Raw genomic sequence first — 15,894 nt, 5'->3', positions numbered from 1 at the left:
GTATTAAAATGACTTATACAGATAAGGAACATTAAATCATTGAAAACGAGCATGATTATATTCTAAAAAGGGCACAGTTCAGCTACTGCTTTTCATCGTGGTAGAAAAAGGGTATCTGTTATTACACAACGCTGCTCCAACTCTCTGAAACTAGATATGCCTCTTTCATAAGACCGCAAAAGAAATTTGTAGTTGGTGTAAGCGACAATAGGAAATATAGATGAAAGGTTATCAGAGGGCAGTTATATGAAAAAGGACAAGGGAGACTTAATGTAACAAGGGATCTTTTCATATTTGAGAGGAGCACTTATTAGAAAGGAAATGGGCACGTGTCAAAGTAATAGGAGCTGTAATTAGAGATTTTATTTTTTATTTATTTGTTTCACATATTTATACAGGGTATCTCATTCAGATTAAGAAAATGATCTTCCATAAGGCCCTGTCTCAATGAAAATACACATATATACAACATTTCTCAAAACAATATCATAAAAATAACAGTAGGAAAAAAAGACAACAAATTCAATAAATAAAGCATATTAACATCAAAGCACAATGATAAAACAAGTAAAACTGACAATAGGAAATAAATTACGATAAAAAACAAAAAATTGATCTTTCATGTTGCCCTGCTTTGTAAAATTCAAATAGATATGCAAAATGTTTCCATATATAATAAAGTAAGAGAAAAATTAGAGTAAAACATCAAATACAACAACAAATATAGTAAAGGTAAGATCATATTAAAGGTAAATAATGATACAATATAAGAAGTTACAATGACCTTGTATTAAAAACAGAAAGTGAGACACCGCTTATATAATATTGTAAAAGGGCAAGAAAGGTCAAATTTTACAATGTTCTGCAAGATAAATTTCCCAGATCCAATTAAGTAGATACAAATTTAAGATGAGTTTGAGAAAATGTATAAACATGTTACTTTTCTGATATCATTCGTTTAAATACATTGAGAGTTAAACAAAGTCGGGCTTCCACTGTAAGTTTGTTCCACACTTTAACGCCATAGTTCACGAAAGTGTTAGAACAAAATTCAGTATTGCACTTAAAAGGTTTCAACAGATTCTTGTTACTATTTCGAGTTGTGCGTTCCATAACATCATCTCAAGTGTGTACGCAGGGGGGGGGGGTCGAACCCCTCTCAAATTTATTTAAGGTTTGTGTTTTGGAGGACCCCCCCCCTCATTTTTTTAAAATTTATTTTAACAAAATAAAAAAATTGTGCTAATGGGTGACCAAAAAAAGGTGACCTCACCCCCCCCCCCCCCCGCCCCCCCCCCCCCAGGGGAACGAAAAATCGATCGGTCAATTTTCAAATTTTCGGGACAAAAAAAAGGGGTGGGGAAGAAGGAATGTTCAGTCGAGTTTGTCCTGTTGAATCGGATAGTCCTCGATAAATCAAGTGTTTATTCAATCTGTATGAAAAAATAAAAGATGAAGAAATTCTTAGAATCGTCGTCTTGCGATTACTAATCATTTCTTAAACCAATTACATCGGTCTATCAAACCATTAAATATTGACTTTGTTAAACAGGTATATATAGTTTGCAACTTTGCATAAAAATCCTCTTTTTGTATTTACCAATTGTAAACATACCTAGCCCTCATGTAAATATCACTTCACTTTAAATGTCAAATGAATATTTGCAATAAAGATTGAATATCCATTCTAATCTCATCTTGGGTAATGCCTGTTTAATAATTTGTTCTGAGTAAAAACTTGTTATAAAACCTGTCCTTATATATTTCGACTACAATCAAGGAATACACTCATGATCTCTCCAGTCCTGTTATTCACACACTGTACCATCTATCAATGTAAAATTGATACAAACCAACATCTGTTTCATTTACCAACTTTCTAAATTTAGACCTCTAAGTATTTCTTACAACAAAAACCAGAATCAAACTTCTCAAAGCTTACTGTTACATCAAAAATAGTGGACAAACATGTCCGTTCTCTGACTTGATGATGTGGCTCTGCACTTTGCCGTGACCTGCTTTTGCCACGTACCGGTCCCGGATATTCTAAGGTGTCCTTAAAGAAACACATGTTATCCTTAACATGAAAATAACGAAACTTCATAAAGTTAATTAAACATGAAAAATCGTCGAAAATTCTTGCCAGACAAAGTACAAATGAAAAAATGTCATTTTCAGCGAATTGCTTTCGATTTACTAAATCGATGAAAAAGATGAAAAGGGGCACTTCTTATACCTAAAAAGGGTCCTATTCGAGATGATAGCGGGCACTCATTAGTAAACAGCCTAGTAAACTCTGGTGAAGCTACATACCACTGTCTCTTGTTAGCTCACTAATGATTGACAGATGATGTCACAAGATGAATGAGACCTGGTGCATATTTTTAGGGTGGAGCTTAGCAGGTCTGAGAATTTTTTTTTTTAAATCTATAAAAATATATTTAGATGATTTGTTTGAATAACAAAATATGAGTTGTATGCAGCGCTGCACATCAACAGGAATTAACTTATATTCGGATGTCACCGGACCTTTAAAGTGACTCTGTTAGAATGTTGATTAAAAAAACTGCGTAATTTTGTGTACGAAATGTTACTTATTATATTCCTTCTACCAGTACAAACCCTCTAACTTGCAAAGAATCCTGAAAACATTCTAAAACCACAAAGATATTAATGGTCTTCTTTGGAGGGGTCACTGTGCGACACCCTCTAACAGTTAATTCTCCCATCCATTTTTGAATTTTCCCAACCGTTTTTCCATGAAAATCAGACGTACATGTAAAGCAGGCTTTTAAAAATCTGTCAACACTTGAATGTCTGGAATCCAATTTTATCATTAATAATGGTCTGTTTTCACTCAAACTTTCAGATTATCTTTGATTTTACATCTAGCATTTAAATCACTACTTTAGCACTATTTTCTCTCATCTTAACAATGTGTCTAAATCCCTATAAAGGGTGTCATCTGCACTTTTCAACAGTTGGGAAGTTTCCCCGTTCATATATTCCATCCCACTAAAGAATTCGAGTGACGCATTAGAAAACCAAGTATCTTTTAGACTAGCAGGTAGTTTTAGAATAATGTGAAAACTTTTATTTTATTATATTTATTCATTTATTCTTTTAATTTATTTTTTAAAATAATTTTTTACAAACATTTTGTTTTTATTTCGTTTGCAGACGTGACGGCACCACGTGATATATACCTCGTGAAGTTTATCACATGATAAGCTGACAAACTCTATCCAGGGAAGTCGAAGTGATCTGCAACGACGTCATGGTTACCATTTCCCCTCTTACTCCACTTACAGTGGTGTTCCTTATCTTCGCGAGCGGTGTTGTCGCTTGTCCGGACAACTGCCAGTGCTACAGGGATCGGTTTACCTGGACCTATAGCATGGATTGTACACAGGGCGGACTCCGAGACATCCCCTCCTCGTTGGACCCCAGTATCAGCGAAGTCATTTTGACGGATAATTTCATCAAGGAAATACCATCGGGCAGCTTTACCGGGTATAACGATGTTCAAAGCCTCTCCCTGTCGAGTAACTTAATCGAGCGCATTGATCATGATGGTCTGTCTGGACTTACAAACTTGAGGAAGCTAACTCTTTCGACGAACAAGCTCACTGACATCAGCTTTCTGTCAGGACACCAATTGCCGGCGTTAGAAATACTTTCCCTTAGCAGCAATCCCATTTCCTCCGTCCCTCCATCGGTTTTCGAGTCTTTCACCAACCTCCAGATGCTGACTCTTACGGATGGAAACCTTCAAGATATCACCAATGCTCGCCTTAGAGGACAACATTTTACTTTGTCCAATAATCCTATATGGCGTATCGGAATTGATGCCTTTGCGCGCCTTCATGAAGTTCTAACCTTCAAGTGTTATAGATGTGCATTTCGTATTGTGACCCACATGGGTAATATGACAGGTTTATATCATCTCAGCTTGGATGAGAACCATATCACTACCATTGAGGAAGCAGCCTTTGACTCCTTCAACAGCATTGAGCTATTAGATCTTTCTGGAAACCAAATCACAGACGTGTCTCCTTTCAGGAACATCCCCAAATTACGACATCTAATTCTTTCAGGGAATGCCATTTCCCATATTCCAAGTGACTCATTTCAGAATCTACCTGAACTTGACGTGCTCGATCTAAGATCCAACAGACTCTCTTCGTTTTCCTTACCTGTCCACATCCATCAATCCTTAATTTTGAATTATAACGATTTAACAGAATTCAATGGTATGTTTCTGAACCTGACATCTCTAATAATCATCAATATGTCAGGTAATCAAAATCTCCAGAAAGTTACAATAGCAGGAGCAGCTTCTCTACGATCCATTTATATGGCCAACTGCTCCATTCAAGTCCTTGAGCTGATTGATATTCCCAACCTTAAATATGTATTTGCAAGCTACAATGACCTTCGAACTTTGTCATCATTTCATGATCTGCCGGAATTGACTCTCTTAAAACTGAAACAAAACTCCATTCATAACATTGGCGAGAACGGTTTAGTCGGTCTACCCAACTTAAATGACATAGAATTATCTCACAACCGACTCTCTTCCATGCCCACATTCCCAAATTTGCCATCGTTGGAAACTCTCGATCTGTCTTATAATCGAATAGAAATCTTGTCATTTGAATACTTTGTCAATCTGCCAAACCTTGAACAATTGATTCTGACTGGTAACAGATTGAATACCATTCCGGTTTTTCCAAACATCGAATTTCTCGTAAGTCTCATTCTCAGCGAAAACTTCATCACCTACTTTGAAGATAATCCGTTTGAGCAACTGTCTTCATTAACGAAACTTGAAATGGTCGACTGCAATTTGACGTCAATCTCTCCATTTGGCCCTATGGCATCTTTGCAACAGTTAATTTTGGAGCACAATAAGATCAGCGAATTTAACGTGGGCTTTTTCTACGGTCTTCCAAGTCTGCAGCTGCTGAATTTGGCTGACAATGAAATCACATCTCTCCCAGCTGCATTGCCTATCCCGCTCGTTACCCAACTCATTGTCTCTCACAATGCTATTTCCGTTATTGATAATTTCGCATTCGTTCAGAGTGAACGCCAGTTCAATTTAGATATTTCCCACAACATGGTGGAGTCTCTAGACTTCTTGATGTATGCACAATCACAATCGTTATGGGTTAAGGCTGATTCAAATCGAATCCGGGAGTTTCCAATCACAGGCATTTCAGAAAACGTACGTTATCTATCACTTGCAGAGAACGAAATAAGTTTTATATCCCAGCTTACCTTTGCCTTTGCAACGAGCTTATATTGGCTCTCCTTGAGCAAAAACCAAATAAGGCACATATCTGGTACTTCCTTTTCAGCGTGCTCATCTCTAAGCAGCCTTGATTTGGATGGCAATCCCCTGGAGTCGATCGATGCAGAAGCATTCAGTGGTCTAACATCTTTGCAATTTCTTCGAATGGCAAACCTTCCTCTTCAAAATTTTCCCGAAAACCTTTTTGACGCCGTTGAATTACCCAACCTTGGTTACGTACACATCATGAACACGTCAGCGCTCATTACAGCGTCGCTTGACTTTCAATATGCGCACCAAGTGAATCTGGACCATCAGCAAATCATTGCAATGCCCAACATATCAGCTCCACGACTTCAATCCATCAGCGCCACTTATTGTCTCTTCACGAACATCCCAACTGAACTTTTCACCCGCCATCCATATCTGGAGAACCTACGTCTTTCCTACAACCGTATCGCAACAATCAATGAGGGAGATTTCGTAAATGCCATCAAGCTCCTCAATATTCATCTCGACAATAACCGCATCAACTTAGTGGCACCAGGCTCGTTCCAACCATTTGTATTTGTCATTTTCATTGGCTTACAGGGGAATGAACTTTCTCATTTCGATATCGGAAGGTCTTACCTAAACGCCATTCAACGAATAGACCTGTCCGATAATCCATGGCACTGTGATTGTCGTCTTGAGTCTCTGAAATGGGTCTTGATGAAATACGACGACGTCAGCGATCCAATACACTGCGTTTCGCCTCCAGAGCTATCATCCAGGGCGATCAATTCCCTCCAAATGTCTGATCTTGGTTGCGTCAATGGAAATCAAACCGACGCGGTTGACGATCTCGAGACAGAAACAGTTTACGATCTCGTGACTGAAACGGTTTACGATTTCGTGACTGAAACGGTTGACGATTTCGTGACTGAGACGGTATATGAACTCATGACCGAAGTCACTGATGTGTTGGTAACTGAGGACGTTGTTGAGTTTTTCACCTTCTTCTTTGAGGAAAGCTCAGGTGTGGACCTTGGACGTGCAGGCGATCGGGATGAGATGGGACCTCCCTACGAACACGACGATGATGATGGTGATGAGGATAATGACAACGGTGATGGTCAAGGTGGTGAAGACTTGACCGTTCAGCCTATCGTTGATTTTACCAACGGAGATTCAGATGAAACAATGGACTGGTATCCGCCTTGCCATCTTGGTCTATCTACGTGCTCTTGTCATATCTTTAAAGCGCCCTCTATTTTAATCTTAATTGCATTGCTAATGGCAGTACATGTATTCGCGTGAGAGTTGTAGTCTGTAGACATATTGGAATCTAGATGTTTATGTATAGTGCAAAGATTATCTAAAGCGGCTGTTAAGGTAGGAGTTAGACATCTGAATTCCTGAACTCTTTTAATTTAGGAAAGACCTGTGATCATGGTCGAACACATCCACGGACGATTTGCTGAAAGTTTTACTTTGTAAAGGTGAATAACAAATTCAAAGAAATTCGAATTCACTTATTAATGTTCGCTTTGCAACGCTTACAAATCCCATGTTTTGTATTGATCAAAATGAACTTATATGTATAACCAGACAGGCGCGGATCCAGGATTTCTTAGGGGGGGGGGCCCAAATTTGAAATTATGCGAGCCAAATATTCGTACGTTATGGTGACCAACAGTGACGTAATGCGGGGGGGGGGCGAATTTCCCCCTCCCAGGCTTTGACGTTTCATTATATTATTAGAGAAAGAAGACGATTCGTTGTACCGTTCTCGAAAATAATTCTCGTCTGAATTTAGTTTTTCTCCTCCCGCGCGAAGCGCGGAAAATTTTACGATTTATTAAATTATTAGAGAAAGAGGACGATTCGTTGTACAGTTCTCGACTTTTAATCCTTGTCTAAATTCAGCCCCCCTCCCCCTCCTGCGCGAAGCGCGGAAGCTTTGACGTTTTATTAAACTATTAAAGAAAGAAGACGATTCGTTGTACCGTTCTCGAAAATAATTCTCGTCTGAATTTAGTTTTTCCCATCCCTCCCGTGCGAAGCGCGGAAGCTTTTAATCTTCATTTAATCATTAGAGAAGAAGACGATTCATTGTACCGTTCTCGAAAATAATCCTCATCGGAATTTAGTTCCCCCTCCATCTCGCGCGAAGCGCATAAGCTTTTATGTTTCATTAAATAATTAAAGATTCGTATTACCGTTCTCGCCTCTGAATCCTTGTCTCAATTCAGTCCATTCCCTCCATCTCGCGCGAAGCGCATAAGCTTTTATGTTTCATTAAATAATTAAAGATTCGTATTACCGTTCTCGCCTCTGAATCCTTGTCTCAATTCAGTCCCCCCCCCCCCCCTCCTCCCCTCCTGCGCGAGGCTTTGACGTTTTATTATTAGAAAAAGAAAACGATGCGTTGTACCGTTCTCTATACTCTTAATCCTTGTCTGAATTTCAAAGAGTTGGGGTCGAGGCGGCGGAGCCGGCCCCGGAAGCTCAGGGGTTTTAGGCGTTTAATTAAGGTCAGATGAGCATATTTTTGTGTATACCTTATTATTTTATGACACTGGCAAGTCACTATTTGGCGTTGGGTCCAGGGGGCGGAGCCCCAAAAAATCAGGGGTCTTAGGCATTAAATTACCGTCAGATGATCATATAAGGGCCCGCCGTAGGGCCCTAGATGGAATCCAGGGGGCAAAGCCCCGGAAGCTTAGGGGTTTCAGGCATTTAATCACGGTCAGATGAGCATATTTTGATGCCTCGAGGCTCTCGATCCCCGCCGTTCCTCGGGCCCTGACATGTAGGAATCTCAAGAATCATGTTTTTTGCCTGGTTGTAAATTTAGGAATTTTTCTATTTTCCAACAAACACATACAAACGTATAATTTACTAAAAAGTGAGGAAAAATTTCGGAAATTATGTCATTTCAGCATTATTTGTAATACACCGTTGTGGAATCAGAAATAAACCACGTTTGAATTTGATTTCCCCCAAGCCCCCCCCCTCTATTAGTACGCCAGTATCTCCTCTTTTCCTTTTTTTTTTCTTTCCCTTTCCTTCCTTCTCTCTTATTTTTTTTTTGATTGGGGGGGGGGGGGGGTTAACAGCCTGGGAGGCAAGGCCCTTTCGGCCCCCCCCCGATCTCCTTCTTCCCCCTTTACTTTTCTTCTTCCTCTTCTTTCTTTCCCTTTTTCTCCTTTTTCCCTTCTTTTCCTTCTTCTCTCTTTTTTTTTTTTTTTTTTTTTTTGCGGGGGGGGGGCCAAGGCCCGCTCGGCCCCCCCCTGGATCCGCGCCTGTAACCAGACACGAGGATGTAACGAAGCGTCTTTTTGCAAGACACTGATCCACATGATGCATATTTCACGCATGAGTCATTAAAAACAATTTGAAGAAAGGGTACCAAAAAGTCATTTGGCGAGCCGTATCTGAATTTCAAAGAGAAAATCACATTTCCAGAAAGTTCGTTTTCTGCCCTTTCATATGACACCTCAATCAGGAAAAATGAGCCCGGAACAACAAAGTTCTGTTTGTTTAAAGTAATGCTTGAATTTCCATAAATTTATTAAATCAATTCGTTTTTCGCAACAAAAACAAACTCTATTTCGTTGACGATCAGCCATACATAAGGTTTTTCGTCTTCTGTGTTGTTAGAGCGGAAATCAGCAATTAGTTGACAAGGGCTGTCCAACCCGTGAGTAGTTCAAACATTATCCCCCCCCCCCAAACATAAAAAAAAGACTTGTGTATGTATTATCAAGGCGCAAGGCTAGTATTCAGCTGAGGGTCGCGACTAGTTCAAAATTGTTCAAAAAACTCACGCCCCCCCCTCCAACAAAGAATTACCAAAGATTTGTCAAATTATCGGTCAATAAATTAAATCTGGTCTTGTCAAAACTTCTAGCCCATATTCGTGGCCTAGTGGTTATGTCATAATCTTTGAGTTTTGTTTGACGCTGCATGAATGACCATGAAGATTCAGATTTCAAATGTTAGTTCCGCATCATTCCATATTGACAATACTTGGAGTATCAGAAAATATCTGAATCAGAAAGCCACTGAGCAGATTGTTCATTCTTTTATTACATGTCGTTTGGAATTGTGTAATTCGTTGTATATTGGCCTTCCTCAAAATCAAATAGCCCGTCTGCAACGAGTTCAGAACATGGCAGCTCGGCTCGTCACTTTCCGTAGTAGATCAGACAGTATTTCAGATATATTTAAATCTCTTCATTGGTTATCAGTCCCCAAAAGAATCGTGTATAGGCTGTTACTCATTACTTACAAAACACTTCTTTATTCTTCACCCCATTACTTAATTGTATCAGATTTCGAAACCGTAAACCCCACAACGGAATTTACTCAGGTTCACAGCTCCAGTTATGTTCACCCTAAACCAATAAACAAATGGGGGGGGGGGGGGGGGGGGGGACAGGGCTTTTGCTAACATTGCACCCAAATTATGGAATACTTTACAATTACAAATAAGACAATCATCATCAAATGAAATATTCAAGAAGAAACTTCAGCACCATTTGTTTATGTCGTAGTTTTAATATTAAATAGTTATGTCGTAGTTTTAATATTGTATAATTATGTCGTAGTTTTAATATTGTATAATTATGTCGTAGTTTTAATATTGTATAATTATGTCGTAGTTTTAATATTGTATAATTATGTCGTAGTTTTAATATTGTATTATTATTTTGATATTGCACAGAGCGCCCAAGTTGAGGAGTCTTTTAGAATGGATATGTGCGCATTATAAGTTGATATTGTTATTATGCCATTGGCGTACCAAACCAGGGCCCTGGGTTCGTTTCTGGGAGGGGACATTTTTTTTCCAACCATTTTCCAAAATTTCACAATGTACGTTATCAATGGGGAACTCTGATACAGCTTTGCACCATTATTCCCTCATTTGTATTTTTTCACATTTATATACATCTTGTACATGGTATAGTCATTTTTCACTTTCGTATGGTTAAGTAATACATTATTGTCACTGTAATGTTATTCAAGTGATGGTTTCTTACCTACATTGTATATACATCTAGATTCATACGTAATCATTATAATAATCGTTAGGAAATAACACATTCTCTTATTTCTTTTACAATATTATACACACGTGTACATACTACATAATTATGTTATATATATCATATTAACAATGCATATGATTATGCAAGGAGAAAAACACTTTGTGAATGAATATCATTGAAAAGAATAAGATAAACGTCCGACGCAAATGAATGCACTTCAAACACAATGGCCCGAATTCATACGCGTCGTATGACCAAGGTTTGTCTGAACTTTGGTCTGAAACGCATCGAAACGCGTCATATGACGCACATAAACCTAGATTTGTTGACAAACCTCCTTTGTGAATCCGGGCCCATACCTGTATCCATGTGATTCCGTAATATAGATGATGGTAGCAGTGTCAACCTGTTCGTCGTGCCTGCATGCTGTACACGGGGACTTATTTAATTGACGTTAGACTGCGTCAGCGGTTGGTGCGGTCTTTGACGCACCATGTGAAGGCGACATGAAATAGAAAACAGCGTAAGAGGAAAAATGAAAAACATTGCGTCAAATAATTTTGCGCATGCGCTGATTGCCTTCACAGTCATGCTCGAGTGGCGCAGGGAACAACGGAATTTTAATGACACCTCGTGTGCAAATGGCATTACAGCAGGAAGATACTAATATACGAAATGTACATTATTATTTTATCCAAAAAAAATTACATTATCAGTTGACGTAAGACTAGCTCATAGCAAAGAGCATTCGCTTGGCAATGAATTGAATTCAATTTTGAGAAGACAAACTACTAATCATAACACTATATGTATGTGTATGTATTCCTTTAAATACGATTTGTTTAAATGAGTTTTTGATGGTTAGAATTAAAACAATTTACAATAGTCAATTTATCTGTCGCATGTTGTTTTGAGTAACATAGTAAAATGCACCGTTTACCCTGATCTCACTAGAATATGATTGCTCGCAGACTGAAGCAGTGCATCTCATCGGCCTGGAAGTGGGGCGAGAAAGAGGCAGCGTCGTACTACCATCGTATCGCCATCGCCTTCATCGCAGGTAGATCGCAGCAAAGCTGCAGTGTAATAGCCTCAGGCCCTAAAATCCGCCCCCCCCCCCCCACTCCGGGAACTTTTCATGCAACAAAGTCCGACGCGTAATACACAAAATAATCGGACCGTATTGACTTTACACACCGGACTTAGGGTGTGCTTTTAAAGGGAGGGAACATGCATACGCGTACCCTAAATAACACTGAGTGGGCCCGGAAGCCGGGCCCAAAATTGTCTGTTTTCTTTGAATGCTGCTCTATATTCTTCGGAATGAATAATCATGATCCAATTTCAAGCTCATTAAATTAGGCACGATTTTGAAAACAAATTTTCATGATTAAGTGTTAATTGTGTTACAAATAATTGATTTAATTTAGGAACGTAGGCCCACGTCAGAATGCAGCTATTCATGAAGATTTTGAAAGGGGAATAATTGCAGACTTATTACGCCCTCTGCGTCATTAAGGGTTTCGTAATTACATGAGCTAATGAGCCTGTCCTCGTAGGGAGTGCGATGAACTTACGCTCTAAATGCCCGTGAAGCATGGAACAATGGTTTATATTGATTTGTACTGATAAATCAAAATATTCATGCAAACAAAAATGATAGTTATTACCATCATTCTTATAATATCGATTATTTAGGAGCGCTAAAAACACACACTCTAAACATCTTTACAAATGTTAGAATTTGAAGAGAATCATAAAATACATAGACTCGTAAAATACGTAGCAGTAGAAACGAATCGTTAGTTTTAAGTGGTATATACTCCCGGACAAAGCACATGAATTGCATTCGAATGCAACCTGTGAACAAAAGGCAACCATTTTGTCAAAGAAAGAACGACTTATAGGAAATGAGAAAGAAAGCCCACCGCAACTATACAATCTGACTACAACGAACACATTTTGTAAGAATTTGAAATAACATTAGATATGAACATTCAAACATGTACAATCTCAATGATCGAGGATCTGAATAGTATGTAGAGGTGTCGTAGCCGAAGCACTGTACTGGAAATACGAGGGACACGGGTTCGATCCCCGACGTAGTACTAACGTCCTTTGACAATATATAATCTAAACTTGCCACTCCATACCCAGGAGAGTAATGGGGACCTGGGGGTGACGAAAGCTTTTATGATAGATATTGACATAATGCTCTCAATTGACCATAATAGTCAGGAGTACTCCCCATGGAGTGAAAATGGTGCACACTGTGTGCGTGAATGAATCCGATGACTGGGTTAATAATACATCTATCTGTAATATCTGTTTAAGCGTATATAGGTGCTATATTCCGTATTAAGCGATAAATAGATACAAATTTATTACTATTATTACTATATGATTAATGAAATCTAAATTTCAAGGGAGTTCATGTGTCCTTGGAGCGAGACAATTTAAACTGTCATTGCAAGAATTGCTATCGTCTACGATTTGAAGCCGACTTGTCTTTTATATTGACCGGAAGAGTTTTTTTATATAATTTTAATGTAATTGCTTTTTAGTCTTCTCGAAAATGGGATCGCAGGAGGGTCGCCCAGTGTGAAGTGGGTTTTTAATATTTTTTTCTATAGTATTCAAGCTTTAAATGCATACCCATAAGAGTATTCTGAATTTTGAAAAAGCTATTTGCAAAGGAAATACAAAGATGAAAGTCCATACAACAATTAGAGAGAAGAAAGAGTACCGGAAGAAGGATAAAAGTCTCGACACTCAGGTATATCAAAAAGGCCGATAATTGTAAAAGTTATAGGAATTTCTGATCAAATATGGCGATTTATGAATGTGATATTGGCTTGGGGTCACAAATTGAATGGCGTAAATATCAAAGAACTTTCATCTGTTAATATCGTAATTATCGATTAATTTTATGACTTTTGTCGTGATCTAGATGCTAAAATGGGTTCCTTGGAAAGGGGAAAAATGGAAGATACGCATGAAAAAAAGCATTTTGATATTTCTCAATAGCCATGCTTTCATACATTCTAATAAAAGTCCATTTGCCTATTTTAAACTGATTTGATATAATTCCAAAGAGTAAATGGATTTTCGAAAAGTGATAAAAGATCTTAAAATCTAGTTCAAAGGAAGACTGAACCCCTATATTGCTTTTAAGATGTGTATCCATGCACAATGTGTTTGACTATAGAACTCTAGATATGATGAAGATGATTCACAGTGACTCTCACTGAGTCAAGAAAAGAGAGAGAGAGAGAGAGAGAGAGGAGGGGGGGGGGGGCAGGCCGGGAGAGAAAGAAACAAAAAAGCAGAGATAGATAGAGAGAGAGATATAGAAGGAGAGAGAAAGAGTGGGACAGGTAAAAATTGGAGAGAAAGAGAGAGAGAGAGAGAGAGAGAGGTAGAGGTAGAAGTGCAGAGAGAGAGAGAGAGAGAGCGAGGAGTGTAGAGAGAAAGAGAAAGGTAGAAGTGGAGAAAGAAAGGTATACTTGTAGAGAGAGTGTGAGAGAGAAAATAAATAGAATAAAAAAGGGCAATTATTCTACACCACATGGCTAAGCAGGAAATATATTAATGAATATGAATGATTTCATCACCTTCGATACAGCTTGTCATGCAACCCTGTTTATTTTTTTATAGCGCTATTGTTCACACATAGGTGGCGTGTGCCTCCGTTCTTCTCTCCCTTGAATTCTCGAAGAGACAGGGCGTTTCCGCCTGACTATATCAGTTTGTCAATTCCATCACACAGGCATTTCCTTCAAAATTAACTGCACGCTTTTAAGCAAGTTTCTAAGGTCCCTTTGTTCAAGCACGATACGAAGAAGAAGAAAAAATGGACCTGCACTAGCTGCATTGGAACGCGTGTGGTTCGTGTTAGCCTCCAGGTTTTCACATTAAGGATGAGAATGAAATAAGTAAAAAAAACATAATCGTGATTTCCCTCGAAAGGCAAATAGTTTTGCTGTTCAGTTGATTTTATCGTGAATAAACACAAACAATATACATCAAAGGTTGAAGGCCTTGTCATCCGGAAATCAATTAAAGAATTACTTCGTTGCCCTTAACGTTGGAATAATTTAGTTAAAAACCTTTTTTCATTGTGACAGTAATATTCTTTGTTTAGTTGATTTTATTATGAATAAAATAAACAATACATGTCAAGGATTGAAGGCCTTGTCATCCGGATGTCAATCAAAGAATTACACCGTTGCCCAAAAAGTTGAAATAATTTTTTTCATTGTGACAATATGATATATTCTTGAGTCAAGGTTATATTTTCTCAGATATTACGAATACGATATATTCTTGAGTCAAGGTTATATTTTCTTAGATATTACGACTGCTCAGCTTAACCATTAACGTTTTGGGAAGATTTATCAAGAATAAGAACCACACACCCGTTTTTGTTCTTTTGTTTTGTTTTTTGTTTTATATATTTGAAAACGTATTATGTAAAGGGAACCTTAATTTCAAGCATGATGCTTCAAATGTTTCCTCCTCCTCATTACTGCAGATTATTGTTAGCATCACTTGTATTTAATGACTTGCCATTGAATCGTTTTGTTACTGTTTTGTTACTGTTGTATCTATCGAATACTATGTACATGTTTTGTTACCTTGTATATGCCTTACTTTGTAAACTCTTTTCATCTGCAGTTAATGTGGAAATAAAACCTAAATAAAAATAAAAATAAAAATAATATCACAATCATAATGTGAACGAACGAACGAATATGAAAAGAAGGAAGAAAAAAATATTCCAACGTTATGAGCAACATTGTATTATCGTTGAAATTCTAATATTATATATATTTGTTATATTTGGTTATATTAAAACATCTCATACATTATACAAATTAAAATGAAGCACATGTAATTCAAATATATCATTATCATAATACAAAATGATGATAAATATAATATGAGTAGAAACCGAGATTATGGATACAAAACTTATCATTCTAATATTATTGATGTATTAATGGAATTTCATATTTTACAAGAAATTCGACAAGTACGTGCAACCAGGTTATAGGAATATATTTAAACGTCTTTTTATAGGACATTGACCAACTTAAATCTTAGAAAAATCAATGAAATTTCAATTGTTATCTTTTTTCAATTCCATATTTCGAAAATTAGTATGACGAACATATTTCGGAAAACTTACACAACAAGAATGTGCCAAATTAGCTCTTATTTTTCTTATGAATGCGCGTTGAAATTTACTTCATAACGTCGGAATTTAACATGCTTAATGAGACATTCGAAGGGTAGTAATTATCGGTAATTACAAAATACAGGGTTACTAATGCAAACCCATCGCTTGGCCTAAATCACTATGTTTTTCGTGATAATGAGTTCGCTAATTAAAATAATAACCCCGCTCTGGAATCGGTGATTACGTTGGTGGTTATCATATTCTTCGCCACTCCTAAACACTACTAAACAGAGATGGCAGAAAGTCTTTCAAAGTGAGGGGGGCACCCACGAAAAGGGCTCTTTCTGGAAAAAAAAGGGGGGCATGTACAAAGAGAAACC

The 15,894-nt window shown here is 37.8% G+C and overlaps 1 protein-coding gene across 1 annotated transcript; it reads left to right on the top strand.

Moving 5' to 3' along the window:
* The first annotated feature begins 4,527 nt into the window (after positions 1-4,527).
* LOC105444494 (insulin-like growth factor-binding protein complex acid labile subunit) lies at positions 4,528-6,883 on the top strand. The gene has a single exon (XM_030981992.1). It carries the CDS (start codon positions 4,583-4,585, stop codon positions 6,593-6,595), a length of 2,013 nt encoding a protein of 670 aa, XP_030837852.1. The 5' UTR covers positions 4,528-4,582; the 3' UTR covers positions 6,596-6,883.
* Positions 6,884-15,894: the final 9,011 nt, after the last annotated feature.

The sequence above is a fragment of the Strongylocentrotus purpuratus genome, unplaced genomic scaffold (assembly GCF_000002235.5).
Source record: "Strongylocentrotus purpuratus isolate Spur 01 unplaced genomic scaffold, Spur_5.0 spur5_scaffold_12, whole genome shotgun sequence".
Taxonomy (NCBI): domain Eukaryota; kingdom Metazoa; phylum Echinodermata; class Echinoidea; order Camarodonta; family Strongylocentrotidae; genus Strongylocentrotus; species Strongylocentrotus purpuratus.
This window is presented reverse-complemented; position numbering and strand designations above follow the sequence as displayed.